This window comes from Alligator mississippiensis, chromosome 2 (genome assembly GCF_030867095.1).
Source record: "Alligator mississippiensis isolate rAllMis1 chromosome 2, rAllMis1, whole genome shotgun sequence".
Classification (NCBI taxonomy): Eukaryota; Metazoa; Chordata; order Crocodylia; family Alligatoridae; genus Alligator; species Alligator mississippiensis.
In genome coordinates, this window is record NC_081825.1 from 61699608 (window position 1) to 61727575 (window position 27968).

Here is a 27968-nt window from a genome sequence, read left to right on the forward strand (position 1 = left end):
TTAGTTTACTGTGCATTTAGTGTCTTATGTAGACATGTCCAATGTGATGTATTTGACTTGCTAGTGGATGCCAAACTTCTTGCTATCTGAAGGAAACCTGGTTATTATTCCAAAAGACTGAACAACTTGGGATATTTCTACTAGCATTGCAGAAAAGAAGAATTAAGACCTTCAAGTGCTTTTGTAAACATTTATCTTTGTAAATAACCAGGCAGTTCTAGCTGACAACAGCTGGGCAGATGATGAATGGTTAGTACTGCTAGCTGGGCTAAGAGGAGAATGTTTTAATGCTCATTCATCCTTCACCTTCACTCTTTGGTTTGTTGTAACCTATTGTGTTCCTTTTTTTAGTTAAAATCTGCATGGCACAGCAATACAATAGGTCCTGATTACATATTGCCAATATACAATAATTCCTAGTTCTAGCTTCATCTCTTACCAACTTGTATGTGGCCTTGTTGGGTACTTACTAGCCTTGCTGGGCACTTTTAGAACAGAGATCATGGTGTGTAGTCCTCTTTAAGAATCTTGCATAAAACGCACTAGATGCATACTATGCACGAGTAGAAGTAAAGGCAAGAAACTTGTATTCCATTGACAGAACATCTGCTTCTCTGTTAACCCTGCCCCCTGCCCCTATGGCAGAAAGCATTCATAAGTAGTCCTATAAGCAAGCAAGGATAAGTTGATACGTTAAGCATTTATATGTAAATCTATTAGCATTTCTACAACAGATGGAGATTAGTTTCCAAATCATAAATTGTTCCTGCTATGTTTTTTTTTTCTTTTTTGGAGAAAATGATGGTCTCCTTACACACTGTTTAAGCTACTGTGTGTGTAAAGTAGTTTTTCTTAATTGGTTTTAATGTTTTGCTCTCTTAATATTTGTTTTGGGTCTTTGGGGCCACAGCACAAGGCTTTATTACATGAGACAGTAGTGTGCCTGGGAGCAGGAGGCAGTTACTAACTTGTCACTTGGGTTTGTCACTAGAGGGTGATGGATGTTACACACTTTACCAGTGTTTGCCTTTGCTATAGAGCAAAACATTGTCAAGACCGAAGAATAATGGGTTCCATTCCAGGCAGCACTGTACCTAGACTCCTGACGGCCCCAGACAAACTTTTAGCATTGGGCCTTCCTTTGCCAGAGATAATGATAATAATAATAAAAGAATTACCATTTTCAGGCCCCCTTTCTGTCCTGGCCTTGGACAGCCGCTCAGTTTGCCCATGCCTGTTTCTGGCCCTGATTCCAGGTTCTGTATGGGAACAGTCTTTTGTAAGCATAAACCCTTCTGCTACTGTTCCCAACCTCTGCTTATAGCTCTACCTATACTGTGCTTCCATTTGCTCTTTTATGCTGTAGCTTCTTCCCTATTTCTCTGTCTTAACATGGCCAATTGGGTTGTTTTTTTTTAATCCATATGAAGCAGACACCTAGCATGGAAAACTTCAGGACATACCGTTCTAAGCAGGCAAATTTCTAAGCAGCTGAAAATAGGTTCATAAAGTGGAAAGTATCAGGTAACTTTAACTGTAGGTGTTATTACTTGTTCTGTCTATGGTAGTATCAGAGATGAACCCAAGCTCTTCTATCACTTTGGATAGTCTTCATAGAAAGCTGAAAGACATGAGGCAAGAGCCTACTGATGAACAATTAAACCAAATTGGGGTTAGACGATAGGAGTAATTTAAATACACATATTAGGAAAGTAATCAGAGTCTAGAGTTTATTTTAAATGCTCTCAGGTAAAAATCATTATTTAGCTGGGTCTGACTTGTGCCAGCTAGTTCTAGAATTGAACTGGGAAATCTCTGTTGGACAAAAATGTTACTCAATGCAGTTCTAAATGACGTAAATTTTCACAGCTTCTCATGGATTGATTGTCCCATCACCTCAAAGATCTTGGAAGTGTTAAAGCTTTTCTCCTGAGTCTATGCTTCAATTTTTCCATTTAAAAATTTAACTCAAATACTTTCAGTAAGTGGCAGGGGTGGGGGAAATAAACTAAACATTTTGCTTGGTTGTTCGAATCTTCCAATATTGCCAAACTTTTACCAAGTTCCTCTTAATTGTCATTTGGCCAATCTATGTGCATTTACTGGAAGTAATGCCTTTAATCATTCTTCATAAATTGCTCTCCCAGGTCTGTAATTTTGAAGGATTTCCAATGAATTCTTTCCCAGTTGTTGTAAGAATGCATCACATTTTAAAACATGATCTTACCACTGCTATAGACAACCCTGTCCCCCTTCCCTGCTCCAGTTCTCTCAATCAAACTTAAATTCAAGTATATGGCTATTTCCTTAAGATTGTTGTATATGTTTTTTTCTGTATGTTGACACAGGGTCCAATATAATTGTGTTATTTGCTAAATAGTACTGCTTCCTCTTTATATTGCTGCCCATTCTTCCCAATATCTTCTTAGTGTTCAGGGTTGGAGACATTTCTGTCTTTATCTCCTTCATCTTAGCAGCTTGCATCTGTCATTGGCTTGTGATGTGGCCTTGTGATGTGGTCTTTGGTTTTAGTTGGGAAGTACCCTTTCATCAACGTTTCCTAGCAAGTTACTTTATGCTATATTTAAAACAGACCAGACTTGTTATGGAGCCTCTGTTTGGGGGTATAAAGTCATCCTGTAAAGAAACCATTACAGTTTACCTAGGGATGACTTACTATCGAGTCTGAAGGGTAATTAGGATTTTGTCCACGTGCCAAAATGGTTGGCACGTAGTCATGCAACTGTAATTCTTGGCACTTGAGCAGTTTGAGATTCAACATTGCTCACACTGGCCTGATGAGCATGCTTGGGCCCAGTAGCTGCCCTGAGGGGAGAGAATTAACTAGGTATATACACAAGCCTGGGCAAACCCTGAAATTTTAGTCTGAGAGAAATCACAACCACCTCTGGGAGGGAAGGTGAGGTGGCCTCCATCCTACCTTTTAGCTAAGATGTTTAGGAATGGGATATCCAGGTTTTAGCCCCCACCTCTAAGAAGCTTTGAACACGGCTCTCTCGTTTCTCAACGAAGTGCTTTAAGTACCAGACCACAGAATAGGCTTTATCCTTCACTTACTGCAGTCTTCCTTTTTTAAGCTGGCTGCCTAGGGAGATGAGAGGGAGATCTGTGAGGCCAGAAGGACAAGCATAAGGTAGAAGGAAGGTGGCTCAATGAGATGGCTGCTATTTTAGGAGCAAGGGGGTCCTGGGTTCTAAAATCCAGGGGAGTCAAGTGACTTCAGTATTTCTCAGAAACAGGTTTATTTTGAAATATAGATTATGGACATGAAAGTAGCAAGTACACAACATAAAACAAGATGACACCATTTCTCCATTTTAAACATTTAATAGTGCACTTATTGATTATACTCTGTACAGACATATATAGCATGTTATAAACCTCTTCCTTTCTTTCACTTAGACCGTAATCATGTAAAGAATATTTACAATAGAAAAAAATACTTGAGGTACAAAAAACCCAAAAGAATATTTGAGGTATAAATACAAGTATATTTTAAATAATCTTTATCATGCTTTATCTAGGACAGTACGTTGTGGGCAAGTATACACGTTTACAATAGAATGGTATGTACAACATACGATTTTACAAACTGTTTGAAGCTGAATATGCAAGGGCTCCCAATTCGTGAGGAACACTGATACTGGAAACACTACATTATTTGCCATAACAAAAAATCTTCATCCATTAAGGAAAACTTAACACTGACAATGGTAACAGTCTTAGGCAAAAATCCATCTTACACCTCATTCATACGCTAGCCATAAAATACATTTATCACTTAATACTGCATCTCTAAATCAAATCCCTATCTTTACAGTAAAACCTGTATAAAGACCACCTTTTCCAGAGGACCTCTTTTAGTTTCTTACTGCCCATAGGAAGCGATTGTCAGTGAGAAATATTTTAGAGGGCTAAAAAAAAAATCTATATATTAACTAGCTCACTCTAAAGCTTCTAGTTTCACACTAATGTGCAGATTTCAGAAATACAGGTACAGGAGAGGAAAATTTATATGAATCTTCCTTGTTAACTTCCTTTCTCTGCTGTCATAGGAGTCCTAATGACAGGACTTCCATGTCTACAATTTTCTTCATAAGCTGTTAAAATACAGTAAAATATACTAAGCTGGTTAAGACTGTATACAATTATCATAGCAGATCTAGGAGTAAATGCAACGATATTCACTTTTAGGCAACACAGCTATTGACGTTTATTCACTTGACTACTACAGAGGAATTTAAGCCGTAAGCTCATAACTGTATTCTCCTCATTGTAATAGAATCACTAAATGCTCCTAAAAAGATCTGGATAGGCAATGGACAGTACTCTGAGCAATGTAGTATGGCAGTTGCTTACAAGTTAACAAAGATATTGACTGGGGAAAATACAAAACCAGCAAGAGCAAAGGATGATTGGTGCTGCAGCTGGCCCATTGGTAGTCAGATTCCAGGTTGAACTGTCTCCAATACATTAAAATCCATTCCGCTTGCTTATCAGTGTACCAGACACCATACTTCTAATTCGACTTTTGCTACTCCTTTCAACCATTAACACACTCATTCACACATTAATTTCTGTGCAAACCTTTCTTCGCTTATCTCAGTGAGAACACATTGAAGAGTACCAACTATTCCAGTGGATACACCAGTCCCTCAAACACGTTAGATAAAATGACAGATACATACATAAAGCTAATAGCACATGGGATCACACATCTTCACCATGTTACGTAATATACTTATGTTTAAAGAGTTTTAGCTTCTCAGAAGCAATTCAAACCATCTAATAGTTTAGTTTACCTTTTTTGAAGTCCTCCTATATATATTCCAGTCAAGATCTATACTATAGACCTTACATAGACAGGAAGCAGCTTTCGGATGTATGGTATTGCCACAGCCTTATAGTAACGCTCACGGTCCAGTTCATGATCTTGTTCTTCCATGATATGACTTGCAGGTTGTGCTAGAATCCATTCTGCCATGACAATCCTTGGTTTTTGGAACTATATACAGGGATGACAATGAGTAGTTGTTCCGCCTCAGTAGTCACCTAGATCTTACTTCTTTAGTCTCAAGATTCTGAACAAAAGTGTCTCTGATCTTAACAATTTCAGATGCACATAAGTGTCCAAAAGATTTGGTGTACCATTCTGGCATGTGGCCCCTATAGCATGGAGAAAAAGCAAATGAGAAACAGGTCCACAACTCTGGTCTTTACTAAACAAAAGCATAAAAGTGAACATCCTATTTGCTACAGATTCTTCCTAAAATCCGACAGAATATAACATTAAGAAAAACCTTCCACCAACTTTGGAAAGCTCTTTATTGTATCTTAACTGCTCCAATCTATTCTCCATGATGTACTGTCTCTGTTCAATCACGGTGAATAAGATCCGCTGAGATGTCATCAAAACTTTGTTTCTGATATCAGCTTATGCAGCTGTCCGTAAATAATACCTCCCTCTCTCTTCCCACCCAAATGTTCCTGCTATAAAGAAAACGAACCAACACACATTTTCAAAAAAGGTACATAATTGGCTTAATGAATAACATGGAAAGATGCATCTCCCTAGCTCTCTCATGCCATAATGAAGTTAGGTTGTGTGCTTTCTATGGCCAAAACTGTCTTCACTGGTTTTGTGAGGTACACAGCATGGATTAGAAAGTTCCGAATGTACCTTGAACCTTAACTTACTATTAAAATATTGATGTTTTGTGAACACTGCCATGCCATGGGATTTACAAAACTCCGGCTCTCTTTCAGTCCTTATAATGAAGATTGTAGTGCCTCAAATTCCTGATTTGATACTTTTTTTAAATGATCCCAGTAGATGTCACTATCATTTCAGATACAGGATTGTAACATTTAAGCCTATTTGTTTAATTAATGTTGTATGTTACAACCTGCTTACCCCTGCCCCACAGAACTGCCTCCATCAAAGACTGGTGGGACAGAAGCAGAAGACCATACCTTAAATCAATCCTGCACATGTAGGTGAGTTTGGATTTTCCTGACCCGCAGGGTTCAATCAGATACCTGGATAAGAGCACGTTAACTCTAACACCAACCACTGGAGCACGGTCATGATCCACTGAGGTGGCTAAAAGCACACAGGCCCCTTTGGGGAAGTTTGTCCTCCATGTTCTATTAAAAACAATTAGGAAAGAATTGTCTTACATTAGGTGGTTGCTTGATTTTAGAAAAAGGGACAAGTTTCTAATAGTGTTAGAATAAAAGTAGAAGAATGCAAGATGTAGCACACATCCACAAACCTGGCTTTCTTCTATAGTATAGGCAAGATTGTCTGAACATCTCTTATACACAAGAAAAAAGTTTTTGATGGCTTCCAATCACCAGGTACATGAAATCTCACCTTAAGACTACGAAATCTCTAGCTGGGTGTGGGGCCATGCTGTTTTGGACATATTGGTAGATATCTGTCTGACTGTCCAAGGTTTCAATTACTTTTGAATCCAAGAGATCTTCATCCCAAAGATGCTGTTCTTTCAGTAAACGGTTTAAAATCTCTTCAGGCATGGCAGGGACTTCAATGGTGGACTTCCACAGCCGCAGTGGGGGCCCGTTAGATACCTGGGAACATAAGCACAGACTTCTCAGGATTATTACAATTTATGCTTTCTCTTTCCTGTTTTCCTAGTATTGGGAATACATAGAAAATCAAAGCACCATGTAAGGTTGTTATTGGAAAGACTATCTTTCTTACGGAAACCTGATGTTTAACTGAATAAAACATCATGGCCTGGTAGAAATAACTTGAGCCTTTCTTAAGTTGTACAGGTAGCTATCAGAATTTCAAAATGTGACCCTACCCTGAAAAAGTACTGTATGAAAAGCATCTTGATGTGCCATGGATATTATATTGCCTCCCTGGTGTTAGCTGAAATGTAATCAATTACAAATAAAGGAAAATGTTTTTTGGTTCCCTTCCTCACTGCTCTGAGCTTTGTATATTTGAGCTTAGTCCAAAACAAGAAGGTCTTCCTTACCATTTCCTGTCATAAATATTCTTGCAGGCCAACTAATGCCTTCAGTTACTTCTGTGAAACACTTGGCTTCTAAGGGTTTTAATGTGTCTAACTGCTCCTGCTACTCAGAATATAATAACAATATTTTGAAGATGCACATGGCTGAATGGAATGTACTCACTGCCTCTTAGCTATTAGGGCTCCTGAGCTGACAAGACAGAACTCATTTTTGTTACTTATAGCTGTACGCTTGAAACTCTGGATACACCTGAAGATCAGCTCTAATGTGATGGGGTTTTCACAAAGTTGCTTTTCAAAATACAGCCACACTTTCTCTGTTTGCAAAATAAAAGCATTGCTGAAACCATACTTTTTAGATTTATTAGAGTATATTCTATATTGGCCAAACCATTAGACCCAAGGCTTCAGTGTTAAAAATGAGATAGAACTTTACCTTTTTATAGGCCAGCTCTGCTTGCTCAGATGTTGAACAGTTGACCCAACCTTTAAATTTCTCCTTCATGTCCTTGAGTAGATCATCCATGCAGTCCTGGAGGTAACAGTGATAGTCAGAGGACTCTGTGCTGTTGTTTTGTCCAAGCTCCTCCAAGCTGAGAGGTCTAAGATCTTGCTCTGTATAAGAATTTCGACATCTGCTCATTTCTTCAGGAATCTGGAAGTAGCACAGAGAGAGAGAGAGAAAGAGATAGAGATAGAGAGAGAACTCATACCAAGACACTTTAACCATGCTGTGAAAAACACTGTTTTGAGTCAAAGAACTGAGCAGGATGGACACTGTAAATTTAAAATCCACAAATGATAGTCGCTCCAGTCATCTGAATTTGAGAGTGCCTGTAATCTCCCTCAGACATACAATTACATTGTATGACAACTAACACAGAGCATGCAGTTAAACAGAGCAGTGTACTAATGAAAGACCTGATCAAACACAAAAGGGAAATCTCCAACTGCTGAAAGAAATACTTACACTGTACTTCGCTTCCACCTCCTGCAAATCAAAAACAATCCCCAGCCACACCCAGGATCAGAAAAAAGTAGTGAATGGGGTGTGTGTGTGTGTGTGTGTGTTGTACATTCTCACATGTTTGAAAAAGAAGGAAAATGTATGTGAAAATTACATAGGACCACACTGTAAAAGGACAAATGGAACGTGAAACACTTAGAAGCTAAGAAATCTCAAAATTAAGATTTCTGATGCAACTTTAAATGTAGCCTGCTTGTGCTTGTCCATAATGATATTTTTAAAACTTTTAACTTTATTTAACAAATCCAATTTATCAAATGAAAATTTAACCATTTAAAGACGCATCAAATACCCCAAAGTATGTGTAAATACATACATACATATTTTATTAACTCAGGTCAATGTCCACAGATAACTCTTGTGTGTTTTTTCTTTCTCTTTCTTTCAATTGCTGACAGTTACTTTACTTTTTAGCCAATGTTATGCATTTGTGTTTTTCCATCTGTGTGTGTAACCTCCTTAATTCAACCTTCTTTTTTTTTTAATCAGGACTCTGCCTGATACAAGCTCACTATCACCTACTTAGCTCCTCTTTTAGATTTCAAATAATTTCAAATTTGTTCTTAAATGCTAGCTCGTAAAACTGGCACTTTCCTCAAAAAAGTTTCTCAGGGAGCAGGCAGATGTTCACTTAATGACATGATGGGAATCTAATCTAAACAATCATACTTCCTGCCACAGCACATGCAATGCAGGAGGCATGACTGTTTGGATTGGGGATCAGATCCCAATCATGCCACTGCCAGCAGGAAGCCTGGGGCATGGGTTTACAAATTGAGCCCCCCCCCAAACTTGGCACGTGCAAACACACAGGCTCCCTACTTGAACCTCGTAACAGGTAGCCTCTCCTTAATGCTGGCACCCCTGTAGACCCCTGAAAACCAGTGTGTAGCTGGGCTGTGTAAGCCATTTTTACAGGTCCCAGCACACAGAGATCCTGGGATCAGGAATCTCTCCTTGACACTAGGGATATCTGAAACACCTTGAAGTTTCTTGTTTTGCAGCTCCCCAGAGCTGTGAGGCAAGGGAATCAACCTGGGGCAAAGACCTGGGCTCCCCATAACCCAGCATTTTAAAGGGCTTTGTTCCACAGCACTTGGCTGCCCCAGCCCCTCTCCTGACCCCCATCCCAATGCTGATGTTGACAGTCAGCTAATCATCAGCATGGGCATGCTACACATTCAAATTATGGCTCCATACAAAAAAGCCACAAAGATGTTGCACATAAACTGTGGAATATCTTTTTTGTTGATTGACCGCTATGTCACCATAAATCAGCTGAATGTGTACCACTACTATGATTTATGGTGCAATTAACACATTAATTATGCCTTAAATATTATATGTGCCAGAAGTCTTATTGGTTTGGAGGCAGGAGAATCTCTCTCACCAAAATCTAAGAATTTCCACCAAAATTCTAAGCAAGCACCTTTTTTCCCCTTCTACCCTGTAGAACAACGACTTGATAGGACAGTTTTCCCAAAGTTTTTTAAACCAGTTAGTGATTTTAGGAGTGCCAGTCCTCTTCCAAGCAAATGTAATTTTTCAGCCACTAGAAGCTGTGCAATCAATTCTGTACGACTTATGTTACAGAGTTCTCGGGAAGGTTCGATAAAATCATTAAGGGTTTCTTATTATTTCCCTTACCGTGTCTCTAGCCATTTTCCAGAACATTTTGATTCTGGGACACATCCCCCATATGTGGTAAAATACAATATTATTTAATTACGTTATCCTGTTATTCTTTATATAGGACCCTTGCCTCATTCAGTCAGGATCTGAGTGAACTATGCTAGTTGAGGAGCAGCTGTTCAGTACTTTGTTCTGTTTGATATGTGGTCATGTGCTGTATTTACTGCACACTGGTCAAAACCCTGCTATGAAGACCACATTGGCTACTCCAAGATTCTTATCACTGGAAGCAACTGTACTTCAGCTAATGAAGACTGCTGTGAAATGTAGTAAGATCCTATGTTACAGATAGGACCAAAGCCACCAACACATTCAGTCAAAACTATTCTTTAGTTCTGGTTGCCTAATTTGAGATTGGATCTCTGCAAAAAAAAGCAGCGATTTGAACATTCAATAATTCTAATATTATAAAAGCGCTGTAGTCTGTCTGTCTGTCTGTCTGGCTACAATGCTTTATTTGCGCTCTGATTGGTTGACTGAAACAGCCAATCAGAGTGCAAATAAGCATTTGGACAGGAGGTGATGGCACAGCAGAGTGCCACCATGATGATGGGGACACGGGACTGTGGGGCCTTGCTCCCCCAACCCTGCTCCCCACAGGTGGCAACGATGGGGAGGGGCAAGGCCACTGGAGCTGGCCTCACACCCCCGCACCCCGCTTGCTCCTTGGAGGTGGCAGTGGCAGCGTGGGGGGTTGGTTGGGGGGAGCGGGGTTGGGACGCCGTGGGGGACGGGCGAAGCCACCAGCACCCCCCTTTCCATCATTGCCACCTGCAGAGCAGATGTGGCAGCGGGGGGAGGAGTGGGCCTGGGTCCAATGCAGGGGGTGGGGGTGGGGGAAGAGGAGGAGCAAGCCTGAGGTGGTGGGGAGAAGCCGGCCTGCCGCAGTGTGGGGGGAAGCAGTGGGCCCGACCTGGCCCGGCAGCAGCAGGGGTAGGGGAGGAGCGGGCCTCCTCTTGCCTCGGGCCCGGGCCCACTCCTTTACCACCCCTCTTCCCATGTCAGCCCTGAGGCTGCTTCTCCCATCCCCCGAACCACCACCAAGTCAGCCGGACCCACTGCTTCCCCTGCCACTATGGTGGGCTGGCTTCCCTCCATCCTTGGGCCTGGTCCTTCCCCACATCAGGCCCAGACCCACTTCTCCCCTCCCACCACTGCTGTAGTGGGGAGCAGGGGAGTGGACCTGGACCCCAAGCAGCAGGTGGGAAGGGAGGAGTGGGCCCAGATTGGGGGGGAGTCCGTCTCTGCTGGCGCCCCCTGGTTATTCTTGACTGGCAGTTGGCTAGTGCTAAATAATGATGTTCCTACTGAAAAGTCCCCATTGTTGTTTGGTAAGCTTTAGATAAAGCACCTCCACTGCCAATTTGAAGTGTGGGACACTGATACAAGAGATGCTCCGGGCACTTTAATTAGAGTGGCTCTTGGAGCTGTTCTAATTAACTGCCCCTACCCCCCAACCCCGGAAGCACATGTAAAAATGCCCATGGTGACCACCCATTAAAATCTGGCATAAGGTATTTGCCTGGCATCATGGAGAGATTGGTAAAAACATGAGCCCAGGTCTCTAAGGTGGCTTTTGCCTGCTTAAAACCATGGAACTTTTCACTCTTGAAATCTCCTGCTTCCTCTTCTATGGAATCCTGACACACTCTCTCCTCTGCACTGAATAGGGCAGGATTATGTAAAAACAAATAGTATTGGCTCCTGTAATTCAAAGACAATATCATATTGTATGCATACACAAGCAAGATGCTGTGAATTATAGCTATGTTAACTTACATGGTTCTGACTTTCCAAACTTTGAGTGCTTGATGGCGCTACCTACCTGAATACTTCTTGTAGTGGGTTTTTAGATGCAACTTCCCTGATTTTTAGAAAAGCAAGTAGTGAAAACAAATTCTGCCACACAGAAGTGTACTGATTGGATCTTTTGTCAGAAGGATTTGAAATGGTAGCTCCCCAGCACAGACCTGAGTCCACTTGAACTAACTGCATAGTGAGAGATTGGCCAGCAGAGGGAGGTGAGTCACATCTTTGTAGTAGGTTTTGCTCTATTTGCAGACAGCAGAGGAATGCTAACACTGAAGGAATCCCGAGTTCCACCCAGGTGAAGGTGTGGATATTGTCCCAGTGGTTACAAACCCTTGAACCTCTGCTTCCTGTCCATAGTTCCACACTCCAATGCCTGCCCTCCTCCTGCTCTTTGCCCTGCTTTGCTAAGTCCTGAGATTTTAGCACAAGTCCTGTGCTCTTTGCTGTTTGACTTAAATCCTCAATTCTTAACAGCAGCATCTTGCCTTTTGTTAAATAGAAGCTGGAATTCTCATACAAGTTCTTGATCATGATCATTGTAGTGAAAAGTTTGAAAATGTGACCCAAGAGGCAGGATCAAGTCTCATAGTTTTTTGGATGTTCGGGGTCAGATTCTATTCCATTTCTTAAGCATGCAGGTGGACTCAGGTTCTCACATATTCCACCTTGTTCAAGGCCCTGGAAAAAACTCTTAGTACAAAAAGGTGGGTGGGTCTTCCTTTTCCTTGGCACTTTTTGATTGAGTCTTATGGATCAGTTGATGGTGTGTTACAAAAGTAGATGTAATATGGATTTTCAAGGACTTGAACAAGGGTGGACTAGAAACACACTTACGTGCCCAATAGGTGGAACAGAATCTGGCCCTTGGAAGTGACAATGTTTGCTGCCTACCCCTGCTAAAATATACACATAAGCACCAATATGTATACATATGGATTTTAAAATGTACTTTTACTCTAATTATATAGTCCAAAGTAAAATATACTTATTTTTCTGGAGAGGAGTAGGTGTCTATTTTGTTTTCCAAAATTCTTTCAGCTCAGTGCTGTACCAATAGGACTATGTTTCACAGACAATCATCTCACCTGGAAGAGCTTCTTGCACTCAGCAATCATATGGGCCAGTCCCTGGGTAGCAGCCAGATTTTCATTTAAATCTTTCTGATCAGGTTTGCCCAGACTGGGCTTCCGCTGCATCACCCTATGCAAGGGGGTGGGGGAGGGTGGGAATATGAAACGTTCAGAATTAGTGAATGGAGAAGATGACAACTCTTGTTACAGTTTGGTAAGAAGGCAACATGATTGCAGAATGCCCTGATGTCTTTACATAAGCTCTGGGTCATGCCAAGATTGCCCTATTGCAAGATGCTACTGATGTCTTTACTGAGGCTGTTCCTATACCATATACCTTTTTGCAGAGTTGTCTGTATTTGTAACAACCCTATAACAGAGAACAAAGACTGGGGATACAATGTTTATTTTCAACCTAATGCTTCTAAGTTTTCTAAGACATCTGAAATAAATTCCTTCCCTGCACTCTTTATCATCTGCTAATAGTAGAATCCCAGTGCCTACCATATACCAAAAACAGTAGCACAGGAACAGCAGTTCAAAGCTACATTCTTCTATATTTCTGTAGGCGTACCTTGGAGAAGAATTCTCTCTCTTGAGAGTATTTAAGTGGAAGAGGGAGGGTGCTAAACACACAGCAAGGTTTGTTGGCGTCATCTGGTTCTCTTTCACTGCAGCTGTGACATCACTCAGGAAATAAAGCAGAATCTGTAGGACCTCCCTGTTCTCATCGGGTAGAAGCATAATGGCAGCCTTAATAGCCTGGAGACGCTGATCCTTCGGCACATCTGCATAATATTAGCAATTCTCTCATCAGCTCATTGATTTTCCACACACGCAGCATGAATACATCCCAAAGTAAACTCTGGCTTCACATTTTTTACTCTAGTTTGAAGTGATTTCCTTTAGGATGCATACCATTCATAGGTAACATGAAGGATTTTTTTTTCCTTTTTATTGCCACCAGCTTAACTACCTTCAGTTATTTCCTGCCTGGAGAAAAACTTGAGTGAAAAAAAGAGTTGTGCTTACTCCACAGTTAATTTTAGAATTTAATTTGAAGAACTACCCATTCCTGCTAGGACTGTTAACTGCAGAAGTCTGACTTGGATGGACATACGTGGTGAATTAGCAAACAGAAAGTCTAGCCAACTTAAGACTCCAGCAAAAGAAAAAAAAAAATTCTTAATACTGAAAAAGTTTGCAAGGGAAATGCAGTTAACAAAGCTATAAATATTAAATAAATAAATAAATTGCTAGTAAAATATGCAGAAAAATGCTTCACCAAACACACAGGTCTGCCTTATTGAACAGCTCTTTCTAAGGCATACGGTGGAAAAAGGGAGTCACAGCGGTACAGCCCCGTGCCATTAAACAGCTCCATGGTTACTGAAAACAAACACCTCCATTGGGAAATTCTGACTTGTCCTTTTTTAATAAAAACTGAAAGGGACAAATAATAAAATAACCCAGACCAGCCCCTGCTTCACATAAAGCAAATGCCAATGAGCCACCTTTAAAGACAACTTGAGGCTCTGAATCATCATCAGGCACTAACACTGTCATTAGCACCACAAAAGCATGCTGAAGGAAAACTTGGTTGAATATCTACTATAAAATTCTCAAGCTGCTTTCAGTTGTGATTGCTTTGGGCTTAGGTCCCAATTGTAAGGATACAAGGGAAATTTTTACAAAAGTGTTGTAAAATACCTTTCTTCATACACACGTATCATATTTTATCCTCAGTAAGCTCAAGATGTTTACTAACCCAAGCAAAGCCAGAGCCAGTGCATAGTATGGTACATAAGAACAAAGGGAAGGTGAATTCTGGATGTAAACACTGAAGCAAAATTTACAGTCATTTCTGACAACTCTTTGCTGTCTATGGAGAGTAGCTTAAACTTCTAGTCCAAGCCATCCTTTGTGAGCAGAAGGATCAGTAGGGCTCCTGCCCCTGTGGATAGAGGGGGAAAAGCACTAGTTTTTTGCAGCACTGCTTTAAACCTTTGGCATTAAGCATTTTGAAGCGTCTCTGCAGCACAGGTATTCAGTGTGCAAGGAGGCAGTAAAAGCCTGAGGCAAGGGAGACATGCCATTCCCTTCTCACACCTGCACTCTGCTAGAAATCCCCATGTGGACACACACATACACAGGCTGGCTGAATCATCGTTAAGTTTTTTCTAGACACGCATTCAGTGTGGTGGAATCCCCCCAGGAAGGCTTTTGGAAAGGTGCTAGGTGATATAAGACACTCAGCTATCACCACAGGAATTCATATGGACAGAATGAACAGTACTTCACTGCGTAGCACAGTTGAAGTTGTACTGCCTTGGAGCCTGTGAGCATAAGGAAGCATGGTTTGTGTGTACTGGTTTTGCCACCAAAGGACATCAAGGGATTGTAAAGCCATTTACCTACTTTTACTTACTGCATAAACTGGGATTTTTCTAAAATTTCTAATCTGGCAACATGTTGGGGAGGGGAGGGGGGAGATTGTGGTGTGGGCGTGTCTACATGTGCAATTAATGTGCATGAATAAAGTCCACACTTACTGCTCTGGAGTTTATTTGTGAGCAGCACACTAAGCCTGGCCAGAGCAGCCCCGGCTGACAGCACTCCAGAGCTGCTCCAACCGGGCACAGTATGCTGTGGAAGAGCTGGCTGGGGCATAAGGGTGCTTCAGTGTGGGGCAAGCCAGCAGGCAGCCCCTGCACTGAAGCACCCCTGTGCCCCAACCAGCCAGACAGCATCTACACGTGTGCTGCTGTGCACAAAACAACTCCAGAGCAGGCTAGTATTTGTATTTACAAGCACTAACCTGCTCTGGAGTTTATTAGTTTCATTCACCCTAATAGGGGCACGTGTAACTAATTAGGCAGCTCAGCAGTAAATATTTCAGAGACGAATCTTGTAAGGGGAATCTGCAGTAATAAATCTAAGCCTCTGTTTTGTAGCCAGTCAAAAGGGACCAAACAATGGACAGCAATCTGTACAGACTTCAATTTAGTCAGCAGAAATGAAGGGAAATCTCCCTCTTGGGATGTGAATCTGTGGTTCTAGAGAGATTTGTCATTTCTTTCTAGAAGCTCCGACAATTGAGCCATCAAAAACATTTAATTTTGGCAATCATCCCTTTGTTCCTTCTAAACAACTATGCAGAGGGGTGGCAGTTACTGAAGTGGGAATGATAAAACATTTCAGAAGTGGTTGTTGACCATTAACTAAGATTAAAGCGCGTTGCAAATTTGGCCAGATACGTTCTAAAGAATTTCAGTAATTTTGGAATGAACTTCAATTTTTACTGAAGCCAAAGACTCTGCTAACCAGGTATTAGCAAGAGGTGGATGACAGATAGTGGATGCTCCAAAAAAGAAGAGAAAAAACAGGATCGTAATAGTGTTATTCATCTCCAAAATCATCACACAGCTTGCTTGTCTGTGGAAGAATATTTGACAGTTCAGCCTTAGCTTTACATATTAGACATTTATAAGAATGAGCAGGAAGATATGTATTTCTTTGAAATCAGTGTCTGATTTTCTATTTAACATGAGAAATCAAGACTTACATTGGTAAATCTGCAAGAAGGTCTCTGAGAGTTTGTTGGTCATGAGTGGCTCTGGAAGATCACGGAAGTACTGCTTTAACATGTCTGCCACATCATAAGCAGATTGTCCTTCGTAGTTAATGCCGTCTATTGAGTTCTCATTCATTTGACGCAAAACTTGGATTCTTGACTTGACTCCAGATTTCCTGAACAGCCCAACCTACATGTGTTTACATATTAAAAACAAAAAACCCAAAGCACGCATATTATATCTAGAAGGGATGTCCTTTAACTATACTTCAGATCCTTCAGTCTTGCTCCAAACCCTGCAGTTCTTACTCAGGAAAAATTCTCATCGACTTCAGTAAGAATACTGCTTGAACACGGCAAAAGTAAGACATAAGTAAGGGCTTCTGATTTAACTTGAGAGTGACAAATAATTAATAACAAAGTTCTAACAGGTGAGATTGCAGTGCAAAGGCAGTGAAATGAAACTGACCTGATCCAGGCAATGGTTGCGGAGGTACCGCATGGCCTGTTGAATGCTCTGCGGAAGAGGCTGTCCCATACGCTGGACATTAATTTGCAGTGGAACTCCAAACACATTCCGATCTTTATAATCTGGTACTTTTATCCTTTTCATAAACTTTGGTACAGCCCTGGGTAAACAGCAGGAATGAAAGACAGAAATCTTAGGCATTAGGACACTAACCTTGGCTCACACATACATCCTCCCTCCTGCATTCTGGATTCCAGCAGCTGTAAGATGCACTATAAATATATGTGAAACAGAAACACTTAATAGAATTAACATTAGGAGAGGCCCTGAAATAATAAAGTTTCTAAACTATTCCAAAAGGTGGGAAATAAAGTTCCTCTACGAGGAAAGCTTAGCGTCGGGAAGGTTCTATAGATTGATTACAAGCGCTAATGTACTGCTAGTCTATTAACATGAGTACGACGTAAATGAGGGGGCAGAACTGCAGGGGCCAGGTTGGCCTAAGAGCCAAAATAAATCCTGTGGTCAACGACCTCTTACGGCATAGCTTCTTTAGGTCTCAATAAAGATGGGCATGTGAACAATGAACTTTTTGTATGTCAACCACTTGTTCTATAGAGCCCTCAGACCAGGCCCACCACCCACCAGTATGTGCCACAGCAGGAAACTGATGTAATGCATTAGAGTCTGTCAGCTAGAAACTTCAGTTTTTTTAAATGACCTCTTTGAGGGACCCCCCTGCTTTTGAGCCCTTCACCCCCTTCACAAACATGCCAGTGCACACATAGTTTCAGTAAGAGACCATTCTACTTGCTTTTTACTCAGACAAAAAAACTACCAAAACTGAAAAAGAATTATTTACACTCAGATTTTTAGTATTGTTTTCTTCTCAAAGATGGGAAAAAACCCTTTGGAATCTGAAACTGCTGAGATCATTTAGTTAATGAAAGAGAAAGTTAACACAGGATACAAAGCCTAGCAGAATATAGCAGTCTTAGAAATTGGGGAGACCCTTTTAAATAGTCCAATGTACAGTGCAAATAAACAGACAATGTATTGTGTTTATGCCTAATCTAGCCCACAGAAAATAAAGAGAATCAATTTGTATTTCCATGTAGTTAAGCATTATTGATATACACGTGTATAATACTTGCTTTGTTGTAAAACACGGCAATGGAATGTGAAAAAACACATTACGATGCCCATCGAGAATCTGAAGCATGCACGGATAACCGGTCAATACTTATTTCTGTCCTTCAGAACAAACAACTTCTGTATTTAGAATGGCTCACATAATAACAGCCTTTGAATAGGAGGCACTTTGATGCGGAGTGAAATACTTACTACAAGTCCCAGGGAAGGGAGGAGGTTGATGAGTGGCAGGGAAGAGAACGAAGGGGAGAAAAATTTTATTGCACCTTTTGGTTTCTTAGGTTGCACTGACAGATAAGGAAACAGAGAAGGTTTCTGTTTCATGCCATCTGACGAAAGACACCACATGTGTAGCAAATGCTCAATACTATTGGCTACAAGAATCTTATTAGTGTTTCTAATCTAGATCTTTTTTATCCTTTGTTTTAAAAACCACTAAATTGCATTGATTTTATGTTTAAAAATTATTTAAAAGAAAGAAAAACACTTACTATTATACAGAAACTTATTTTACAGTAAATACCAAATACAATTATGTCATAAAATATTAAGAATAATTTAAAGAAGGAGAAATCTTTTCTACTGTTTTTTCAAATGTACAGAGGTACATCCTACTAAAGACAAATTGTTTTAATGTATCTCTAGTCTTTTTCATTGGGAATCCCAGCTAGACTTCCCCCAACATAGACAAACAGTCCATGATTTACTAGCATGTGCCCTGAAATACGTTCTATATGGCTCTGTGCCTCCCAAGTAATATGCATACAAGGCCAACCAAATACAAAGAACTGATGATTTTCTTATCCTGAGATGCTACAGACATTGCAACGACATGGCTGGATGAGGTAATAATTAAGTGTAGCTGCAAGTGATGAGGACTGGGGAAGTTAGTTAAAGGTTTCCTGAATTCTCTCATTGAGTGGCCAATCCCTGAGGGGTTGAATGGTTAGGTGCCTGCCAATTAGGGTATTAATTGCTTACCAGCTGAAGCCATGCTTATTGGAAGGCGTGTACCTCTCCAGGAGGGCAGTTAACTTCAAGAGTGAGTATTTCTGTAGCAGGTTCATCTGTGCCACAGACTGGCAGTTAAGCTGTAAGGATGCCGAGCTCAAACTGGGTCGATGGGAGCTCTGAAAGCTGTGCCATCTCAGTCTGTGCCTGCCAGGAAGGAGAGGAACATAAAGAGCAATTTATTGGACTGTGTTTGGAAGTTACAGGTGGAAAACATAGCAAAAGGGTGATCTCTAATGGTCTAGAGGTTTGCAGTGATGTTTCAGAACGCTGTTCTGATAAATGGCATGGTAACATCCATTCTGTTCTGAGATTTCCCTAACATCCAGGATTAGGACATGGGTGGGCAAAATACAGCCTGCAGGCCAGATACGACCCATCAACAGATTCAACCCAGCCCATGGGTGGACAGCTTCCAACTCACTGGATCTGACCTGTGGCCACGAGGTGACTCCAGCTGTTGTGTGGTGCTGAGAGGGTGGGCAGGACTGCTTCTGCCCAGCAGTATCAGGCATCAGCTGTGGACCCAGGTGGGGCTTCTACCAAAGCAGGTAGGCAGTGGCATCAGCTGTGGACTCTGTTGACAGGTTCAGAAGCTTGGATGCAAAACCTGTCACCACCAGCATCCACAGATGACCCACTGCCCGCCCTGCCGGTGGTGTCAGCTCTGGACCCAGACAGAAGCTGCTACTGCATTGGAAGGGTGGCGTCTCTCTCTTATCTCTTCTCTCGTCTTCTCTCTCCCTGCCCCTTCCCTCCAAAACATGGACAAAGCTGCAGTTCACCAGGAGCCCTGAGGGTCAGCTGTGGACCCAGGCAAGAGCTGCTCCTATGCTGGGAGGGCGTTCAATGTCAGCTGTGACACTGCGGGCAAGTTCCGACTCTGCAGCCTGTCTGGCACAGCAGGAGCTCCTGCCAGGGTGCACAGCTGAGCATCAGGTCTCCTGGCGAACTGCAGCTTCAGCCAGATTCTAGAGGGAGGGAATGGAGAAAGAGAGAGAGAGAGCAACAGAGATGGATGTGACCCTTAACAGGTCCTCCAAACTCATTAAGTGGCCCTCCAGTCAAAATAATTGCCCATCCCAGGTTAGGAGCTTCTAATCCAGTGTACTTAATATAAAATACCCAGGGACTACATGGGAGTGCAAGCCTGGTGTAAATTAGCATCATGGGATTAACTACCACAATTTGCACTGTCAGAAGTTCTCAAAGGGTTTTAAATGAATTCATGTACAGCCCCTCTTGGGATATTACTGAGACTGACTAAAGGCTGGATTCTTGAAAGGTATGTAGGTGCCCAAAGCCCTGTATTTTAATTGGAGTTAGGCACTTTTGAAAGTGCCTAAATATATCTTTACTAATCTAGGCCTAACTGATTTGGACCAGCCTAAGCAGAACAACAGTGACAAAGCTGGGAACAGAATCCATGGCTGCTTGCAGATGTTTAAACAAAAAAGTGCCTTAATGGAAGCAGCAGCTTTTGACCCAGCTCTGCGGTGTCTGTAAAGATTGGGAACTTCAGTGGGGCTTTGTGGCGCTTTTAGCTAAAGCTGACTCGATCAGCTATTAGATAAAAGCACCAAAAAGTCTAACTAAAGTGCCCAATCTTTACAGATGCTGCAGAGCTGGGTTGAACTAACATGCTGCCTCTTCTGGGCATGTAAGCACTTGGCACAGGAATGTGCCAAGTTTAAAGTAAAGCACCATTTCGGGGGACTTTTTTTTTTTTTAACATCTGCAAGCACCCCATGAAGCCAGATCCCTGCTGACTGCTATCTGTAGCACAGATACAGCACTGCCATACCACCTGAGAACTCAAAGCCAACTGAGACAACTATGGCAGCCTTAAGAAAACCCCATGGCACTGTAGTGAGTGAGTTAAGTAACTTACTTTCTGCTTTGTTCATATGGAATTAATGCCTCAGCATATTATTAAGGGGACTGGGCTCCTAGAAGCGACATGTTTTAAAATCAAGGATTATAAATCAAGTTATAAAAATCAAGGATTTGACTTCTTACTGTCACAGAACAGAGTACAGGCAATTTGGAAGAGCAGGTGCCCAAACACCTGCACCCTGGATAATGTATAGATTGGATCATGACATTCTGTGCTCCTCCCCTACACTGTTTTCAGTTCAAAAAGTGATTCAACACCCACCCCGAAAAACCGCTTTAATGTGTCTGGGGAAAATAACTCTGCAACGCACAGAAGGTTCCATTTCAGTGGAGGCTGGCACACTACACAAATAAGTTCATTATTTTACAGTGGCTTAGGAACAACTCTAGTTTAAAAATTAAAAAATAAAGTTACTTCCAGCCATAACTTTTCCAAATGATTTGTAAAAGTCACATATTTCTTTTCCTTCTCCCAGCTTCTGCCAGGCTAAGGCTTTAACTGGTACTAGTGAGAGAACCCATAGAACTGACCTGTTGGACCGTGTCAGTGATGCTCCTACCCCAGAGTCCCTTCTGTCCTGCAGTCCTGAAGGCTCCTCCATTTCATTTAATGAATTTCCTGTACTGTCAAGGTCACTGGGTGTTGTTCGATCATTATCCACATCAAGGTGAATCTGCTTTGGAGAGGAAGGGCATGGGGAAATTGAATCTAGTGCTGAATCAGAGTCCCCTTCATCCGAGAACTTTTCTGACCACTGGTTTACTATTCTCTGCATCCCTTTCACGTGATAAAGGATGTCATCCAGTTCTGGGAAGAGGTCTTCATTTTCAAGGTCAGCCAGATCACCTGTACTGGAGTACAGTATTGAGCCTGGTACATTGTCATAAATGCTAATGCGACTGTCCACAGAGCTGGAAGAGTTGCGCCTTTTCCCAATGCCCAGTTCCTTGGAGCTGTCCCCACTGTTTTCTCTCCTAAGGGTAAGGTGGCCATGTCCGTGAAAACTCCCAGTTCTCCAGTTCACAGAAGCGTTGCCATCTGATGGGGAGAAATTACCATTGGAGAGGGCTTTGGGAAAGGTGCCAGGCTTATGGTCTTCAGGAATAAAAAAAACAGTGTCTTCTGCAAAGCTTCCCCTGTTCTTAAAGTTCTGTTCCATAACATCACTGAACGTCGACTGGTTGAATGGGTCGAAACCTTCCAGGTACATGCCCACCCTCTTATTATATGCACTGAGGCTGCGTGTTCTTGTGACAGGACTCGGTGTGCTGACAGCGCTGCTCGTCTCGGATTGACTGCTGCTACTGCTGGTCTGGGTGGAATTGGAGACGCTCCTTTTTCGTACCATAGGTATGTTGATGTGATTGCCATTGAGAGCAGAAATCTCCACGCAGTTAAGCTGTTTCAGCTTCTCTTCATCCATGCCCTCTTGCAGGATGGGCCCGCTGATAATAAGACCAAGCTTTGAAGGGGCTTTTTTCCCATGGTGAGAGCTCTTGATTTTCAGACTCTCCATCCTCTTTAACAGGCTCTTTGTTTTGGACTTGGCATTCTTTTCATTGGCTTTCGTGCTGAAGCTGAAGCTAGACAGCTCCTTAGGCGAGGGCAGGCTGCTGAACGAGTCATCATTTGCTATGAAATTGCTTGATGAACAAACGCTGGCAACAGAGTTTGTTCTAGTAGTAGCTGTCTCGCTCTGCGGGGGTGGCTGGTGGCTGCTGGTGCTACTGACGCTGTGAATAGAAGCCACCTCTTGGCGCTCGCTGAGGTCTGTCAGGACGCTTTCATGGCTAGCCGCATTGGTCAGGGAATGAGCTTCCGGGGAGGGGGTATTCAAATCCTGTTTTGGAGGGAAAACGTCAAACTCCTCAAGCCTGGACCACCTCTTGCTGTCCCTTTGAAAAGTCCATTTCCCGCTTATTGCACAAGGCTCATCTTCATCGGAATCTTCACTCTGGAAGGAGAGAAAGGGTCTATCAGGTATAACCGACCGCGACCCAGTAGAGTTAATGGTTAAATTACTTTAGGAGGCATTATATTTAAATAATTATCTGATCTTTTGCTGAAGCTGATCTCAGGAGTTATTGACTTCAAAGGGAGCAAGATTGAACCTTAAAGCCAAATCACGGTTAAAGATAACATGTAATATACATTTTTAAAGTTAAAAACAAAAAAAGAAAATACATGTTTCAGTTCATTAAAAAGGAAGCTGCCTGACATAATGAAGACAGAGCAAATAATATAATCTGCCTTAAGTTGCTCTTTTCTAAAAACCCCAGTATCCATAGGTTTAATTAATTGGTCACAGTGGATACCCTTGAGATCAGTGGAAATTCCTGGCATGCATAAAATTTTAAACTGGAGTCAGTGAGGGGCAGGGCTTCCTCTGGATTCTCTCCAGTGTTACTCTCTGTTGACAGTGGCTCTGTGTTTATATTCCCTTTTGCAATTAAAGAGATGCTTTTCAAACATTTTGAGTTGTAGTAGCTTAATTCCTTACCCACCCTTGAAGTTTAAGCATTTGTTCTAGCTGTGACTAATCAGATAGCAAGAAAACTATTGCACCGCCACAGTTTACTGGCCCCAGGCTCTTACCTGGTCCTTTCCTCCCCCTATAACTCAGCAACTTACTTTTTAAAGAATGTCCTGTGAAGTTTCTACTTCAGACTAGCTCCAGGCAATTTTAACATTACTTCATAGATGCTGAGCAGCAAAACCCAACTGACAGTGTATAAAGTGAGTAAATTGCAGGTAACGTCTCCACTGATTATACCTGGTGTCTGGGCAGTGCCTGGGAGCACGTTTCAACATATGTCACTTATGCCTTAACCTTTTAAAATTTGATACTCGCAGGTACTGATCTTCCAGGACCAACACACATCCCTTCCATTTACATGGAAAACAGTGCGCGACAGACTGGAAGGACAGAACTCACAGGAACTATTTTAAAAATATGCCACGCAAATGCAGAATCTACCTTTTTTCATACTTAGGAAATTGCAAAAGATAGGTTTAGTTTGCCAAGCGGGTTGGCGGGCAGATCGTGCCTGACCAACCTAGTCTCTATGACCAGGTTACGAAACGCCTGGACACAGGAAGAGGGGTGGATGTCGTATACCTGGACTTCAGGAAGGCCTTCGATACGGTATCCCACCCCATACTGGTGAACAAATTAAGAGGCTGTGATGTGGATGACTGCACAGTCCGGTGGGTGGCGAATTGGCTAGAGGGTCGCACCCAAAGAGTCGTGGTAGATGGGTCGGTCTCGACCTGGAAGGGTGTGGGCAGTGGGGTCCCGCAGGGTTCGGTCCTTGGACCGATACTCTTTAATGTCTTCATCAGCGACTTGGACGTGGGAGTGAAATGTACTCTGTCCAAGTTTGCAGATGACACAAAGCTACGGGGAGAAGTGGACACGCCGGAGGGCAGGGAACAGCTGCAGGCAGACCTGGATAGGCTGGACAAGTGGGCAGAAAACAACAGGATGCAGTTCAACAAGGAGAAATGCAAAGTGCTGCACCTAGGGAGGAAAAATGTCCAGCACACCTACAGCCTAGGGAATGACCTGCTGGGTGGCACAGAGGTGGAAAGGGATCTTGGAGTCCTAGTGGACTCCAAGTTGAACATGAGCCGGCAGTGTGACGAAGCCATCAGAAAAGCCAATGGCACTTTATCGTGCATCAGCAGATGCATGACAAATAGGTCCAGGGAGGTGATACTTCCCCTCTATAGGGCGTTGGTCAGACCGCAGTTGGAGTACTGCGTGCAATTCTGTGCGCCACACTTCAAGAAGGATGCGGATAACCTGGAGAGGGTACAGCGAAGGGCAACTCGTATGGTCAAGGGCCTGCAGACCAAGCCCTACGAGGAGAGACTAGAGAAACTGGACCTTTTCAGCCTCCGCAAGAGAAGGTTGAGAGGCGACCTTGTGGCTGCCTATAAGTTCATCACGGGGGCACAGAAGGGAATTGGTGAGGATTTATTCACCAAGGCGCCCCCGGGGGTTACAAGAAACAATGGCCACAAGCTAGCAGAGAGCAGATTTAGACTGGACATTAGGAAGAACTTCTTCACAGTTCGAGTGGCCAAGGTCTGGAACGGGCTCCCAAGGGAGGTGGTGCTCTCCCCTACCCTGGGGGTCTTCAAGAGGAGGTTAGACGAGTATCTAGCTGGGGTCATTTAGACCCAGCACTCTTTCCTGCTTATGCAGGGGGTCGGACTTGATGATCTATTGAGGTCCCTTCCGACCCTAACATCTATGAATCTATAAGCCTGCAGCATAGACCAATGTGCGCCACAGTTCCATTTAATTTTAAATGGTTTAACTTAAAAACAAAGAAAGAAAGAAAGAAAGAAAGAAAGAAAGAAAGAAAGAAAGAAAGAAAGAAAGAAAGAAAGAAGCATCCTCCTAAAAAAAACCAAAAACAGCAATTTGTAGAACAGGAGTACAATAATAATTAACTCATTGGCAGATGATAAATGTATTATTTTAAGTGTTCCATTCCTGTATACTCAAATCGATATTTCTAGTTCCAGCTTCTTTGATAGTCTTATTAAGGGACTTTACAATGTAAGGACAAAAGTAAAAAAAGTACTTATATGCATAATCAAAGACATAATAACATAATGTATATGTATAATCAAAGACATATGAAGCAGACAGTGCAGCGTGTCATTTTCTCTACTGTCCTGATACTGCAACCTAATGATTCTGTTCATAAGCGAGGAAAAACATGGAGGGTTGCCTGTTAATTAAAGTGTTTACTAGCAAATCATATATAGCTGACAGTGAGAGCAGCCAAACTGGTGCTACATGATCCAGTGGCAAGGTAGAAGCAGAGAAAACAATGTTCAGATGCAGCCACTTCCACACTTCTTTTTTAAGCAACATGTAATTTTCCTGCTGAAAACACAGTTCCAGTCATTTTTGATCTCAGCAAAGTCAAAAACCAGAATTTAGTCACAATAATTCCACATATTGGAACACTTGACTGAAAACCAGAAATGTGTCCAAACCAAAACCTGTGATCCAGACTCTGAAGAATTTTGGCTTCTGATCCAAAGTTGGAAGTAGGCCCATCTTTAATAAAAATATTGCTCATTCTGATGTTAAGAAACCAGAGAAAGACCTGATCTTGAGAAATAGGAATCTTTTGGCAGTTGTAAAACTACAATCCTGTGATCTACGCCCCGACTCCACCTTTTATTTATTTTATTTATTTTTTTAAGAGACACACACACTTTGTATATATGATATCTCAGAAGGATCTTGGTTGCTACACAGCAGTAACTGATAGAGGGGGAAAAATGTAGAGCTAGTGAATGACCTTAGGGCTTTTGTATGCATTTTTGTTAAGCATTGTATTCCATACCTTTAGTCATCTTTATCTGCAATTGCCCTTTCAGGGGAACATCATTGACTACTGTTGACTTTTCGGACTTGGATCTACTGCTGTGCCTTCTCAGCATGCCAACATGCTTTCAGACTGCTAGCTAGCTTTTCAAGGGGGACTGCAGAGAAATGACTAAAACTTTGGACAGGAACTTTGTCATACTACCTTTGCCAGTAACCTTGTTAGGTTTACAACATTTTTACAGTCTTACCACCTTTATTTTTACCTCGCAACTGAAAACCAAGCAAGCACAACTGAGCTTTTCCTAAATCCTATCTTACTGAGTCCATTGGCTTACTTTACAATGAAGAAAATTTTGGTGAACCACGAAGAAATTCTACAAGCTCCACTGTAACAATGATAGGGAAATCAAGCTATTTTTCAAGGGTTAGTTGAGGCTTTGCATTACTTCCGATTAGTATTTTAAACAATTAAAAACAAAGAAGGAGTAGGTCCAATCTTGCAAACTGCTGGGCGTCCTTTTTGAAAGACCAAGAAACTCCCACTGAGTTCTTTACGTTAGAAAACGGCGCAGTATCCCAGTGTGGCTGAAAAGACTCAAGTTAGCCCAGATGACACTGAGCATGCTTTCAGTACAAACTGGTCAGGATCTGGGAGAATCTGATGGTGTTCAATGCCGATAAATGCAAGGTTCTCCACCTTGGGAAGAAAAACCTGCAGCATCCTTATAGGCTCGGCAGTGCTATGTTGGCTAGCACTGTGGAAGAAAGAGACTTGGGGGTCATCATTGACCGCAAGATGAACATGAGCCTGCAGTACGATGCTGCAGCTAGTAAAGTGACCAAAACGCTGGCTTGCATCCATAGATGCTTCTCAAGCAAATCCTGGGACGTCATTCTCCCCTTGTACTCGGCCTTGGTGAGGCTGCAGCTGGAGTACTGTGTCCACTTTTGGGCTCCACAATTCAAAAAGGATGTGGAAAAGCTTGAGAGAATCCAGAGAAGAGCCACGCGCATGATCAGAGGTCAGGGAAGCATACCCTACGATGACAGGCTGAGAGCCCTGGGGCTCTTTAGCCTGGAAAAGCGCAGGCTCAGGGGTGATCTGATGGCCACCTACAAGTTTATCAGGGGTGACCACCAGTATCTGGGGGAACGTTTGTTCACCTGAGCGCCCAAAGGGATGACGACTAGGTCGAATGGTCATAAACTACTACAAGACCGTTTCAGGCTGGACATAAGGAAGAGTTTCTTTACTGTCTGAGCCCCCAAGTTCTGGAACAGCCTGCCGCCGAAGGTGGTTCAAGCGCCTACATTGAACACCTTCAAGAGCAAACTGGATGCTTATCTTGCTGGGATCCTATGACCCCAGCTGACTTCCTGCCCTTTGGGCAGGGGGCTGGACTCGATGATCTTCCGAGGTCCCTTCCAGTCCTAATGTCTAATGTCTATGAAAATGTCAGCTACTTCTATTCGTCATGATCATGTTTGAAAACAAGACAATGCATCATGTCAGCAAACCCAGTAATATGACAACAGCAGTTGAGAGTGCTTGGCGTCTTTCAGAACTGAGTCCAGAGCATGTAAAATTTTAGCTGCACAAATTTTTTTTTACATACAGGGTCAGACTCTGCAGTCCTTACTCTATGAAAAAGAAAAAAAAAGTCAAGTTTAAGGAGTGCTTTGCTGCTATGAAAATGCCAGGTCTTGTCCAGGGAGCTTGCATTCAGGTAGATTATGTGAACAACCAGCCAATCTTTATTATTGCCTTATAATATAGGGTGTTAAACAATACTTACCCTTTTTCTGTGTGGACTGATTTCTAGCTTCATCACTGCACATTTGTTTAAAGTATTTAAGCGCCTGTGAAAGGAAGAAACACA

General features: G+C 42.2%; 1 protein-coding gene across 5 annotated transcripts in view; it reads right to left on the bottom strand.

Moving 5' to 3' along the window:
- Positions 1–3328: 3328 nt before the first annotated feature.
- Positions 3329–27968, bottom strand: part of DLC1 (DLC1 Rho GTPase activating protein) — a 426468-nt gene continuing 401828 nt past the window's right edge. For all 5 annotated transcript variants that reach the window (XM_019481280.2, XM_019481279.2, XM_059721774.1 and 2 more), the window contains 11 exons: positions 27885–27948; positions 21263–22686; positions 18806–18982; positions 16673–16832; positions 16195–16393; positions 13204–13417; positions 12645–12759; positions 7465–7683; positions 6398–6615; positions 5995–6168; positions 3329–5187 (listed from right to left, as the gene is read on the bottom strand). In XM_019481280.2, coding sequence (XP_019336825.1) covers positions 5070–5187; positions 5995–6168; positions 6398–6615; positions 7465–7683; positions 12645–12759; positions 13204–13417; positions 16195–16393; positions 16673–16832; positions 18806–18982; positions 21263–22686; positions 27885–27948 — 3082 coding nt within the window. In that variant the 3' untranslated portion in view covers positions 3329–5069. The remainder of the gene's footprint in view (positions 5188–5994; positions 6169–6397; positions 6616–7464; positions 7684–12644; positions 12760–13203; positions 13418–16194; positions 16394–16672; positions 16833–18805; positions 18983–21262; positions 22687–27884; positions 27949–27968) is intronic.